Source organism: Egretta garzetta, unplaced genomic scaffold (assembly GCF_000687185.1).
Source record: "Egretta garzetta isolate BGI_Z169 unplaced genomic scaffold, ASM68718v1 scaffold367, whole genome shotgun sequence".
Lineage (NCBI taxonomy): Eukaryota > Metazoa > Chordata > Aves > Pelecaniformes > Ardeidae > Egretta > Egretta garzetta.
The window spans coordinates 440635-455165 of NW_009260192.1; the positions used below are offsets into that span (position 1 = coordinate 440635).

The 14531-nt window shown below is 39.9% G+C and overlaps 1 protein-coding gene across 1 annotated transcript; it reads right to left on the bottom strand.

Annotated features, from left to right (window-relative positions):
* Window positions 1–295: 295 nt before the first annotated feature.
* Window positions 296–12501, bottom strand: ZBTB11 (zinc finger and BTB domain containing 11). The gene is made up of 10 exons (XM_035897557.1): window positions 12152–12501; window positions 11250–11481; window positions 9264–10078; window positions 7587–7766; window positions 6833–7069; window positions 6300–6444; window positions 5115–5232; window positions 3141–3299; window positions 2469–2644; window positions 296–1148 (listed from the first exon to the last, which is right to left on the bottom strand). Exons 1-10 carry the CDS (start codon window positions 12293–12295, stop codon window positions 622–624), a joined length of 2733 nt encoding a protein of 910 aa, XP_035753450.1. The 5' UTR covers window positions 12296–12501; the 3' UTR covers window positions 296–621.
* Between the last annotated feature and the right edge of the window lie 2030 nt (window positions 12502–14531).

Below are 14531 nucleotides of genomic sequence, written 5' to 3' on the forward strand. Positions count from 1 at the left end.
GAACCTTGGACCTGTCACCCACCAACCCGGAATTTAACCAAGTTCTTCAAAACTGGGATTCACCAACTGCCGACGGTACACCTACCCAAAAGAAAAAAGCCTCGCGCTTTCTGTATGGCGCGTGAAGCACACGAAGCATTCTGGCATCCCTTTGCCTTGGGGCGTAAACAGGCAGAGTCCAGTACGGGTAATTTGCTCACAAACTTGATGAAATGCACGTAAAAAAAAGTGAAAAAATGCTTCCGATAGCTGTGCATTTCTACTTTTCAGTGCAGCCTCTTCATATTTTTTTTTTCTTTTTGTTTTTTAGAAGTTACAGCATGATACTTACTCCATGATACAGAAAACATTACTATTCCAACATTGTGGGTTTGTTTTTGTTTTTTTTTTTACAGTTACGGCCAGTGCAGAATTCTTAGCCTTCGAAGCCTTGGCCCACGCTGAACCATCTTAACTTTTTCCCCATAATGCATGGTGCAGTATTTCGACACCAAGGCATTTAGTACTGGGGATTAACTGTTTGAAAATAGGTATCGCTGTAAGCCTCAGATAGCCAGTTAAATACTTAGCTCTGGCAGATCGCAAGACCTCACCCTTCTTGCTCTCTCATATGCTCTGCATTCAGTCTGTCTTTGTAACGTGGGCCACTTCTACTTCTACAGTTTCAATGGCCTGCGTCACTTCAGCCATTTTCTGTCCTTGCTGTTGCGCCAATACGTAATTTACCACCTGCATGATGCTTTGGTCAGAAAGAGTAGAGACCGACGTACATTCCTCGGTAGCTGCTACTGCTTCGATGGCTTCAAGCGTCTCTCCTGTCACTACCACAGTCTCAATCTCGCCGCCACCAACGCTAATCTCCGTTTCTTGTTCCTGCACGTCTGCTGCTAAGATGCTGATGGCATGCTCCACCTGCGTCCCCTGGTTATGAAACTGAAGGGTATCTTTTTCCAGCATAATTTTGCAGGGTACGTAGTCCCTATGAAACTTGGTCATGTGCTTCCGTAGCGTCCGGGCATCTATGTAAGCTTCGTTGCACACCGGACAGACGTACGGTCGTTCCCCAGTGTGCGTCCTCACGTGACGCTTCAGTGAACGTGCATCAGCCCAGGCTACGCCGCAAGTTAGACATTCGAATGGCTTCACACCTGTTCTCAAAGGGAAAGCAAGGAAAAGAGGACCCTCAGTGTCCATAAATATGCATGAGCGACGACGAGAAGCGACAGGGAGAACAGCAGTATATAAAAGAACAAAAGAAATACTGCAACTTGTTCCACGTCAGAGAGAGATCTCGTTTACCATTTCTGTACTACAATATAATGCAAGCTTAATACATTAAACGGTAAGATTTTCCACAAGTGCTCTGCCCAATCTAACATTTGAAACTTTTTTTTTCTTTTCAAAATTCCTTTCAGTGCAGTTCCTCCCCTATTTTAAGTCCATACCGTTTCATAAAATGCTAATTGCTTTTTTGCCGGTGACGCCTTTCTGAAAGCATGTTTGACTTCATAGAATTTGTCACTTATGTTCCAAGTCACACTTTGTTTCCGTAAATCATACTGTATAGGTCTCATCAAACCAGCACTTATTCTGGCTAACTTACAACGCCATCTACAGCTTTCTCCCTCCTCTGCCACACCGCCTATGTTCAAATACTGTGCCTGACGTTCCTATGATCTGATTCTCCCTTACAGCGTCTGAGTTCTGTGGTCTGTAGTGTCTAATGGGGCGTGTGGCTGGTGACAAACACTACTTCAATACTGGGTTTTCCAGTTACTGTATGTAGGTTTAGGCTAGGTACCTATTCACAGGACACTTCCTCTGTTTAGAAACAAACACAAAATCTCTATTTCAATAGTCAGACAGCTCTTAGATTTATTTATAACAGCTCTCTATAAAGGAGACATGCATCAAAAAAGTGGATTTTGCCCCAAAACAGGAGTATATATAGACTTCCAACACAGCTGGACAACCAAATACTCAAAAAAAAAATCAAAAAGTCAGTATCATACTTCGCATCTAAAGTAAAAATGCACTTTTTAAAAAAAATTATAAGATGTTTTCATATTTTCCCCAAACATCATATAATTCACTGCTTTTTATGAATCAAGAAGCTGACCCATTTCCAACAGTGGTCTTTTTTTTAAGTTCAGGCCAATCGCTCTCCTGTTTGAAGAATATTTTGTTAACCGTGTGCACCTTTCAAACTGGAGAACATTTTAATACATTAATTCTTTGCCAGATATACATCTTTTCATCACTTCTAAAAAAGCTCCTCTTCCATTCAAGTTCTGAGAAGGACAAATTGTCACCGCCCCTGCGTGTGACTGCAGTTTTAGGAAGATCCCAACAGCCACCTATGCGCCTTGCAACACAGGACATACACGGACTCAGAGAAACAACTACCCCTTTTCTCCATAATGTTTTTAGGGGCTGAAGGATGTCACCACTACTTGTTTTCTACATACCTTCGTGATTGTTCATGTGTCTCCTGTATTCCCGGAGTTGTGTGAATTTTCTTCCACAATGCTCACAAACTCGTTCCAAATTCTGTTTTGCTCTTCCTTTTTTACCATGTGTGGCTTTCTTTACATGTCTTCTGTACAACGCTTTCTCATAAAATTCTTTACCGCAGATATTACACCTAAAACGCGTTAAGTGAGAAATCTATTGAAACCATTATTCTGTGCTTATGTTACGCCTTTTAAACCAAAATGCACTTCAATTATAGTAGGCAACGTTTAACGGGAATGCTGTCTCATATGACAAGCAGTTCCATAATTAGAAACAGTATTGTTTCTATTGTTTCTGAGCTACATTTTCTCTTGTTCAGTCACAAAGCTCCCACTTACCATTCTAGAGAAGTGAGATCACATACAAAGCATTTCTAACTTCATCAATTATATTTCTCCTCTTACAACTTCACATGTATTAGTGCCAGGACTGTGCCAGCAGATTAACAGTTGGACTGCGCTATCTGAAGTCATCAATCCTCAATTCTCAAATACTCAACGCCCCAGCCAACATCAACCAATTGGTACTTCACCAACAGACTAGGTGGTTCCTTACTGATGGGCTGTGCATCTGTATAACCTCATATTGATTAGTACATGTCAGTTGTTAAAGGAATTCCCTCTTACCTATAAGGGTCTGTGACAGAATGAGACTTTACGTGAGAATACCAGTCCTTCTTCCAACTGTAACATTTTCCACAGAACTGACACTGAAATGGCTTCACACCTAAATGTTTATTCATATGCTGCCGAAGATCTCGAGCTTCATAGAAACTCTTTTCACACCTGTAACAGTAAAGGTTTTAGCAACCCATACAAGAAAGAACTTGGTGATCCTGATTTCAAAGGCACTGGAACCCTACTTAATGGCAATGAAAGACTCTGAGAAGACAACACCCATTGTGTCATCAATATCTATATGAAGCACAATGCCTTTCCAAACTAGGGAAAATTAAAAGGAACGGCAGCTTATCTGAAAGTCTGGAACACAACTTGAGGACCTTTGAAACACTATTTCGGTTATAGGTAACTATATTCTTTCTGTTATTTTTATGGGGAATAATCAAAGGCAAACCAAGTGGAAGACATCAGAAATTTGTATTATACCATGTGAACTCAGGAGGATAGTAACAGCTGTTTCTTCCCTCAACCAAAGAGGATTAATTATTGATACAAAGCTAACCAGGATTTGCTGTTTGTAATGCTCAACTGTGGTTATTTAGAAATTAAAAGCCCAATTCAGAATCCTACAAGAAAGCATCTGAAAGTAGTGATACTCATTCTTTAGCTTGCTGTTTATATACATCTAAACCCAGGTGAATTCCTAGTTTTTCCTTCATTTATACCTTGTCATAGTATGGTCTGCATAAAACTACAAATCACTAGCTCCTCTTGGTATGAAAACTACAGAGGTCAGTCTAATCAAAGACATGCTTTCTCCCTTTGAAAGAAATTCTGCTCTTCAGACATCTTTGCCTGATCACCTGCATCTCTTCCTCACGTAGCACCATATACCTGAATGACTAGAGAAATGCCAGCAAGCAAAGGTGTAAGATTCACCTTCTACAGCTGATCAACCTCTGGAGTGAGGGAATCTCAGAATTCCCAACCTCCAGTGCAAACTGAAAAGAAAAAAAAGCTGCCATACAGGAACAAAATTTTTAATAATTTCCCAAAGAACGGGCATTCTGGAAAGGAAAAAGAGCTTTTGAGAAAAGAAAAAAAAAAAAAAAGGAAAAAAAAGAAAAATAAAAAGAAAAATAAAAAGAAAAAAGAGATAAAGAGATAAAAAGGTGATGGTCCCCAAGCCACCCAAGAAACCTCCTCCTCCTAGGCTGGAAAAACTGACAGCTCCAGCTCAGATGGGACTCTCGGGGATCCTGAGTTTGCAGATCCACATCAAGAAGTATCACAAAGACCCCTGAGGGTCTTGAATGGGGTTGGCACTTGGTGCTCTCCCCTCAAGGACTGCTTATGTGGAAAAGCCATTAGGGAAGTAAAAAACTCAAGCAACCACCACCCTCTGACACTCTCACACGCTACTGCAATTTAATTGAATACCTAATTCACTGGAAAACTCTGTGCTTTTGCAGGTCACTTGAAAGGTTCTCCTATAGTCTGCTACGGTCATGGAAAAAGTATCCATGTTCTGCTAATGCACTAGGCAGTAATAGCATTTCTGCTAAAGTCCATAATGTATAGGAAATTTTCAAATTAAACTGAAATCAACTATCACAGTAAAAGAGGGCAAGAACAGGTTGAATACCCTTCTCCTCTGACAAGCTTACCACTCTTCTATCTGCCTTACAAGGGAGCTTTAAAACCACATAGCTACTGATTACAGCTACATGTGCAAACACACTCATTAAAAAACAGTTGTATGAAACTAGAGGCAGGTAACAGTTAAAAAAGCAGCTTTTGCTCTCTAATGCATGTATTAATAAGAGGGCATTTTTTACACTCATGCTTTAAAAGTCTTATTCCAGGCCAGTGAACAGCTTTATGCTACAACAAGGAGCTGCTTTTAATCTGTACAATTACTAGGATCATTAATGTTAAGAAAAAAAGCCTACCAAAAAAACCCACCAACAACCAACTTACTGAGTACACTGATATCCACGAACTTCAGGCTTTGGCTGGTGTTTCTTTATGTGTTTACTGAGTCCTGATGCCCTGTGGAAAGATCTTCCACAGATGGAGCAGAGATACTTGGATTCTCCTGAAAAAAACCAAAACAAAACATGTTGTTATGCCAGGCCTCCATATCTCTGGAGTGCTTTGTGAGAGTGTTTTTTTTCTTCTCATATAATTTATCTTAAGTAGTAAAAGCAGTGCTACAAAGAGAAGTTGGTTTAATTACACACAGATGGAATTTTTAAGTGTATTTCATATGTGCCAGTGTAATAATACACAGAGGGGTGAGTAGCAACTCTAAATTACTGCACTTTTTAAACCCAGGTGCAACATTGCAGCTACTAATTAGTCATGAAATGTGAACAGCCTAAAAAATTGCCCAGTAGCCTGTGTTCATATAATATGCAACTTCTCCAGCAACGCAGCATTGCTTACGAATGACTTGCATCTTGAATTTGTGGAACAGCACCTTAAAATAAAAGTTTTTCGCTCCAATTCATCAGTTTAGGAGTGTTGAATACTAACATCAATTCCTCAATTTCTGGAACAAATTTTCTTAACAGAAACAGTCTCTTACTTTTTATACCCCCCCAACCTGGCAAACAAGAAACAGCCAATTTCAACACACTACAATTCTAAAACCCTGTTTATATAAAATTATTATATTGTAATCTTTCACATGCTAAGATCTTTCAAGATAACAGATTTTATAAAATTTCAGTATTAGGACAGCAAGTCTCATAAAACATATATGGAGATTTTCAGAGCTTTATCTTAGCATGTTTTCCTCTGAAAGGACAGGCTGGAAGTGCAAGTGCTCCAGAACATTCCAGCCTGTTGCCTGTCTTTGTTGAATTGACATGATACAGGCATAAATATGTACAAAAAACCCTTAGGAACAGGCCAACCATGATTCCCTGTTCTTGTATAGAACATTTGCATAATAACATTAAGCTATGGTAAAATAAGCCCAGAAAAATAAATGTAAAATGACTACTTACCTCTATCTCAGCTGCCTGACCCGTAGAAGAAAAAGGAGAGACTACTATTTGGTTTTTTTAAACAGTTCCTTTGACACTGAAGATCAAGGTTAAAATTCAGCAGTATACAATAGCCAACCAAAGTAAAAGGATCCTCTTTCTCATCACTTACCTGTATGAATGCTCATGTGTTCCTGGAGACTTCTTTTTGTGACAAAAGACTTTTCACACAAGTCACACTTGAACTGTTTCTGTACTTCATGGAGAGCTAAGTGCATTTTTAATCCATGCTTATACGTAAAGGTCTTTCCACAAACCTAAAAAAATCCGTATCCGGTGGAATAGGACAAATAAAACTCATTATGTAATAGGTGTTTAACTTCAAACACAACAAAACCTCCAGTATTTCTTGGGAACCAGGATGGCCAAGCCTGTGATTTCGCACCAGTAGCAGAACTAGTCTGTTAAAAAAGAATACTCAAGGGAAGACATTCTTCTAGACAGAGGAATATGAACTTTCGTGATTCAACTTCATTCTAGTTTTCTGAGTCTTGGACTACAAAAATTTTCATCAGGAATGTTACAGTAGTTTTTCCCATTCTGCAGTGACCTAAATTAACCTAAATTTTAGGACAGAGTATCAACACTAAAATATCAAGAAAACATTACTAAATTGATTACACAGTAAAAGGACTTTCTCTTTACCTTGCATGCATGTGGTTTTACGCCTGTATGTTTGAGCATATGTATTCTGAGTGAATAGAGCTTAGGTAGAGTTCTCCCACATATATCGCATATAAATTCCCGTTTAGTTCTCCCTTTCACCGAAGACACGCCTGTCTCTTCTACACTAGCAGCTGCAGTGTTCACTTCCGTCTTCCGAGTGTGCCGGACAAGATGGGCTCGCAGGGAGGCACCATACTGGAATTCTTTTTTACACAACTGGGAAAGAAAATAGTACAACTTTACAGTGCATTTAATACTCAAAAATTATTTCAAAAAAAAAAAAAAAAAGGCAAAGGTCTTAAGTATAGAAATATGATTAGCTAGGTCTATAACCTGACTCCAATAGGCATTTTATCTCAGGTTAATTAATAGTTGTAAATTTTGTATTTTGTGGCTACTGACAGCGCCACTGATGACTTCCCAGTGAGGCTAACTTCCAGGCTAATCTAAACACAGCTGCAAATTTACTGGTAAGATTAAAAATAAAGCCCACGCCAGCACTGTCTTGAGCAGCAAGTGTACTCCCATGTCACACAGTGCTGTCAGGCCGTGTGGCCACACCACATTTTACCCCACCCCATTCAGATCAGGGCTGCATCCATCTCTGAAACCTGTAAGGAAAATAAATACATGTACGAAAAAAGGCAAGAAAACTAATTACTAATGACATCAGTGAATTAATTTGCATAAAGAGGGAGGTTTACAGGCCAAAAAAAAACCAAAAACAACTTACTGGGCATTTATAATCTTTACATCTTTCATGTTTCAGTGTGTGCATTATAAGTGCATAGCGCCGCTGGAACACCATTCCACACTCAGTGCATTTGTGCTGAGCTTCTACTTCATTATTCTCCATGGTCTCTCTTTTAGGCTGTTTCATTTTTTTCCCTCTTTGTACCAGCTTCATGGCAACCTAAGTTGGAAAAACGTAACCCTTGAATGAACTTTACTACACTGTATTTCATACTTCCCCTGCAAGTTAGTACTAAAAGCTGATGTTTCTGTGCGTTATTACAAAACCACCTAATTACTCAGCTGCTAGAAAAGTCACCCCCTTCCGGTTCACTGCAAAACTACAGATCTCATGGTGGGTGAAAAACTGGTCTTGTTTTAAAACCATACACTGATTATAATTATAGGCAAACCATTACTTACTAGTTCAGAGACAACTAACTATTCAGCCCTGAGTAACTCCCTAAGTGGGACCTAAGGGATAGTTACCGAGGAACCACAAGGTACAAGTTAGGAAAGCAGAAACCCATTCCCAAGTCCTACTCTGAGCAATTATCTAAACCGATTTCTTTTTTTCCCCATGGGTGGCCACTGTCTGTAAACCTCATCTGTCAAGAGGCCAGATTTAAAAACTGCAAAATAAGTTAATAGGAGCTGTTCCTGAAGGTAAATATTCCCCCTCCCAAAACAGAACAAAACCATGTCATTCTCCAACCATCATAATTAGGTTGCTCAAATATTTTGACTGTGCTAGTTTTAGCATCTGGGCTTTAAGTTGTCCATCTGTAAAAAGAGAATAATGCTACAATTTCTATCTACGAGGTTGTTGTAATGATAACAAATTATCCCCCTGTATGTGAGACTGGTGGCTCTAGCATGTAAACGTCTCACAGAACACCTCTGGAAATTAACAGTTCTTTGTAAGATTTAGCCAACGCGCAATGAGTAAGGCAAAGTGTACTCTGTCACAAAAACAGATGTATTAATGCTCAGCAAGGTGAATGTCAGCTATCCGTAGGCACTAGAAGAGGAAAGGAAAAAAAAAAGAGTAAGAAGGCTGCTTCATTTAAAAAAAAAAAAAAAAAATTGAAACAACTAGTTCAGTTACTAAACTTTTAGTATGTCCAAGTGCTAGTTTTTAATACCAGTGCCCTTTGAACCTTTTTTTTTTTAACTGACTCTAATCTGAAGGGAGCAGGATTGCACTATTCTGACTTATGACTCCCACATTAAGATCTACAATACGATGTCAAATTTTTCACCCCCAATACTCTGTTTTCAAGTCATAACAAATGTAGGGTCTCACTTCTCTAATAGATAAATGCATTTGTCTACGACTGACATACACACATGCTAGTTAAGAATTAAATTCCCAGATCATTAAGAATTTTAGGGAGAAGATGGACCTTCTGTCCAACCATAAGAAGCTGTGAGAAGATACTCAAGCTGGACTAAGGTCACTGAGCATGCTAAAGACCTTCAATATGGAAGGAATTTTGACGGGTTTTTTTTGCACAACTGTCACATCTTAGAAGTTACTTTGGTTTGCAGTAATGTTAATCGCTCAAAAAAGAAAAACATTTGCCAGACTGTGCTTGGAACTGGGAAATGGTCTTTTCAGATTGGTCTCAAAACACTGGATGATTACCGACAACAGGCCTAAAGACAGATAGAATACCTGCTGTATTGCAGATTTAGGATTTGTCTTTCTGTTTTGAAGTTTTTTTTCAATTCCTTTATGCAATCTGATATATCCCCCTTCACTAACAGAACGCTGGCGAAGCTTGCTTTTGTAAGTATCATCTTGGCTGGAAGCTAGGCTTTCCGGTTGAGAAACGGCAATGCTCTGCTCTTTACTTGGCCTGCCACGTTTTTGCTTGAGTGTTTCTGAGGAGTCTTCGGAAGCAGTGTCCGCATTTGCTTTACCGCTTTCATTTTGATCTGTCTCCGTTTCCATTTGACTTTGCGTGTCCATGGCTTCCACAGCCGATGGCTCAGCCTCTATGACAGACACAGCACTATTTGAAATGCTCTCCAGCAGCTGCATCTTTATGTAATTTTCAGTTGTTTCACATTGCTCTACAGGCTTTGAAATATCATCCGGAGTGGCCTCCACAGGCTCTGGGGGCAGGAGGTCAGGCTGGGGTGCTGCTGCCTCCTCCGTCCCAGCAGAGGAAGGAGCTCCATTCACAGCTGGCACTTCACTGGCTGCGAGCTCAGGTTGCTCAGCACCGTCCACAGGCTGCATCTCACCTTCAGCCTGCTGCTCTGCTAAATTTTGCGTTGACTCTACTGTTTGAACGTCTCCCTTTTGGTACACTGTAATTTGTTTCTCTTCCATCTGTTTGTGCACATTTTCACAGATTTCGATGACCTCTGACATGAAGAGATGCCGGGCAAGCATGGCCACTTCTGCCATACTACAGAAGTCAAAAGTTAATTCTGAAGTATAAGCAAATTCCAATAGAGGCAAGAAACTGGACTTGCAGAACCCTACCAGGAATAAAACAAGAGATTAGAGCAAACACTGATGACCCCAAATTACACCAAAATATCCCATGATGGATACAACAGTTCACCTTTGCTATGGTTAAGTCTGAAACTTAGAGCAAAACGCTCTTGCAAGTAACACTGAAGCCCCTCCACTGGGACTCAATTAACTGTCATTTACGCAAAAGCATCCTCCTTGTATATTTTCTATGTGGAAGTAAGCTCAGAGAACTTTCCCATTAAGTAAGTAGAACTGCAGTAGTTTCACAATAAAATTCTCTAGAAGAATGTTTCACGATGCTGGGAGAGCCACAACATTTTTGAAGCAGGTTAACTCTAATTTAACCAATGTCTTTCTGGTCCTGCTATGTTCAGAAAGTAGTCAGGACTCAAGTAACAACTGGTGTGGTAGAAAAGTAAGACAAGGAAGTGGCTAATGAAAAAAATAAAAATATGGATATATAGACAGACATGCTTAAAAATAAGCATTCGGTATAGTTTTCTACAGTTCTGTAAATCATAAATCAAGTATTTAACTTGGGGGACCTTTTGGGCCATCGTACTAGAAATGTCTACTGTGCATGCAGAAACAGACAAAATTAAGAAACTAAGGAGAAAGCAACGCAGTAGGCGCATATTCTGTACAGTATTCTTCATCACTACAAAGCTATATTTAGAACATTTATTTTAGGATTGTCTCCTATCTTTAAGGTACCAGAAGGTTTCAGAAATAAGCAGAAATAAGCAGAAACATGTAAAATAGTGTTTCACAGACATAAGAAACAATTTAGCATTTGTTCAACTAAACAGCTCTCTGAGAAGCAAGTCAACATCCCCTCCTGATGTATTCAAGCATTTGATTATGTTCCCTTTTTTAATGTTTCTGACTAATACGGGAGAAAACACGCCTAAGCAAGGTAAAAATCAATCCAAAGCTTCCCAGAAATTTTAAGATGAAATCCCATAGTCCATTCAATATGGAAGATCAGATTATGCAAAACCAGAGCGATCACTTTAGCATTAAAATCCACACAAAATACTTTTAGATTAAAAGAGAGAAAAAGGTAAGATAAAATATTTGGTTGTCTTGAACACTCAAAAAAGACTGAAGCAAATACTGTACACCTTACTTAGGATATTATGATTTCTAGCTTTGAAACCCACAACAATTCACCTGACAGATCCACTACAGCTTCATGACTAGAGACAGCTCCCTTTTCAATGAAGAGCTCTCGGAAGTACTCGCTGTTGGCTGCCAAGACAGATTTGTGAGCTTTGTACTCCTCTCCTTCAATCAGCAGAGTCACATCACAGAACTGATTGGAAAGCCTCTGCTGATTCAGTTGGTTTAAGACTGACAGACAATGTTTGGAAGATGACTGCTTCACAAGGCCCTTACTGTCAACCTGTCATAAACAACATTATGAGAACTTCATTACATTTAGACTGAGCCTTTTTAAGCATTCACACTGAAACACAGAAAAGAATTATTTTCTTCAACTGTACAATCAGTTCAAGCCTGTATAATACACCGCTTAACTTTACTATTGTTTTCTTTCTTTAAACGCATCAAGTTTTACCCTCCCTCCAAACACAGTTAAAAAAGACAACTAGAAAAATGGAAAGACATGGATATTCAAACAGTTCTTTGACTGTATTTTTCAATGCTACAGACTGAAATGGTTTCTAGATTCAAAAGCCTTTACGTGCATACGAGCCCCCAGTTATCAACAAGAATTTTATATAGAAATATAGCATCATTTATTATGGAACAGATATGGACTCCATGAGAATCTTGTATGTGATACTTCACTACTAATACTTTTGCCATGCGTTTTCCTTTGGGTCCTATATGTATAAATAGTATCAGGCTGATTTTATTTTCCAAAGATGACGTACTATAATTAATTTTGTGTCATATATACCAGTAACCCCTTTCCCCAGATTGAATACCTTTGGCAAAGCGTACATCGTCTTATTATTACAAGATTATCACAACAATGTAAAATAAGTATGCGAGTAAAAATGCATTAACAAACATCTTAAATACATTCAGATGTAAACAACGGTACTTACAAATACAAGCTCATGCTTTGCTATTGGCTTCTTCTTCACAGGCTTTGGGGACGCAGCTGGAATTGATGCCATATTACTCAATTCATCATCCGTTTCATTACCGTCTTCATGAGATTTTGTATCCAGTCCTAGCTCCTCCAGCATTTCAGAAGGATCTGACAGAGATCTAGAGCGATCTAGCTTTTCCTGGCACTTGCTGCATTCTTTAATGTAATCTTTAACCTGCTTAAGAATACCTGAGAAAAGTTAACAGAGCTTAATTAGGCTTCTAATCTTCAATTTACCTTAAACACGTGATTAAATATGTAGGTGATTAGCAAAACAATATTACACACTTACTGAGAAAAATTAAGTCACCTACACTTTCCTTCTCTGACTTCTTTTTACCAGTTCTGCTTCTCTCACACTGCTGTATGACATTATATGTCACTACTGTAATCCATCGTTAATTTGAGACCGAACATTTAGAACATCACTATACCAAGCAGACACTCTTCGAAAGATTTTTAAGGCCAGAAAAAAAAATATTTTTATTTGTACATTCACCCTAAGAATCCCAAGACAATGAAAGCTGTAACCTAATCCTGCATTTAGCCTACACAAGTGGATCTCAGCTTGTCCTTACTGCAGGGGACAAGAACTGGAAAGCTCACCTAAGCATTTTTGCAAAATTGGGACCAGCTGTGTTATATGCAATGATGCATTATTAACACCGATGTAAATCAATTGCTTAGGATTTGGGGATTTAAAATAAATTAATTTCCCACCAGTACTTGCGCTGGTGTAACAAAATAATTTTAGATACTCAATAGTTCCTAAGCTCAGGGTCCTCTTCTAGGTACTAAGGCATTTTCAGTGTATGACTTTCAACCCAAATTCATTTGCTTCAGTAGGGCAAGGTAAAAGCATACATAACAACAGCCACGTCTCTATGGTTCTAAATCTAGCACAGCTCGAAAAAAATTGGCTGAGAGTTAGACTGCTCACACCTTTTCAGAGTGCGAGATGCACTATCATTACACGCATATCTCTGTAAGCGTCAGGAAAACAGAGACTTCAGGCAACCCAAGACATCCATGCCCATTTCAAATATTTTTACTTTTCCTCGATTTCATCTGAAATCAAGGCTAGTTCTCGGGACAGAAAGTCTCTGGTCTTCAAATCATGTATCTAACACCCTTCCTGGACACCGGGCCATACTCCAGCCCATTACTTCCCAGTTACAGAGCGGACAGACATGACAGACTGGCACCAATCTCAGGATGATGAGTGGGTCAAAGCTGCTGTCCACTAGCAGCGAAAGAGTATTAGAATGGCAGGGGAAACCAGTGTTTTAAAGGAGACATAGATAAGAAACATAACACTTGAACTGAAAGCGGGGCATGAAGTTTTAGTATTCTCGGCGCGAGAGAAATAAGAGACTATAGGTTGTGCAAATAAAGGTAACCGATAAGATTAAAGGATGCAGAATACATAATGCCCTCTTCTGATGAAGAGAAGATATACTGAGGTCCATTAAGGAAGTTTCCAGCATAGGATGACAGTAGATACTAGAACAGCCCAATATTGGGCAAACGATGAGACCATCGTCCAGAATGGATGGATCAACTTTGAGACACCAAATCCTTTTTCATGTCAAAGATCTTCAAGCCACCAAGATGTGGACTGGAAGGATGGGCCGCAGCTAGAGCAAAGGCCTCCACATTAAGATAGGGAAAACTAAAGCTGAAATGACCAGACTTGCTGACCAACAGATGAAAAAAATCAGATCAGGAGAAGCAGTGCAATCAGAAACCGGGCCCTGGGCAACGGAAAAGCAGGATATTTGTTTAACGGATACATCAGACTAAAAGCAGAACACCAGATCCAAAGGGATCACAGATACCAAGTCACTGGCTCAGCCAAAAGAAGGCCGCGATTGGGAATTAGGACTGTTCATACATGGCTGTTTCCAAGGCTATGACATCACTCAGGACCCACCTGAGAGCTAGCCCGGCCTTTTTGGCTTCTCATTGGAAGAAAGAGACAAATACAACAACGAGCACGAGGACTACGAACACCACCGCTGGCAGCTCTGCTATTTAAACGTGAACACCGTCCACGCGCTAGCTGGAAAAGGCGTGACGAGGTTTAAGAGCCGAACCAGTTCACGGGGAATGGATTATCGCCCCCGCACAAAGCGTCCACGTTGAGAAATCGCCTCCTTAAGCAGGACGCACGCCCGGCTGGCGCAGGGGCAGCCGTGCCGGGGGTTGCCATACTATTCGAAGCCCGGCTTCTGGACGAGGAGCCACCGGGGGCAATTCGCTGCCCAAGGTGTAACTCGCAGGGCGAAGCCTGCTCCTGGCGGGGGAGCGACCCGCAGCACCTTCAGCCGGCG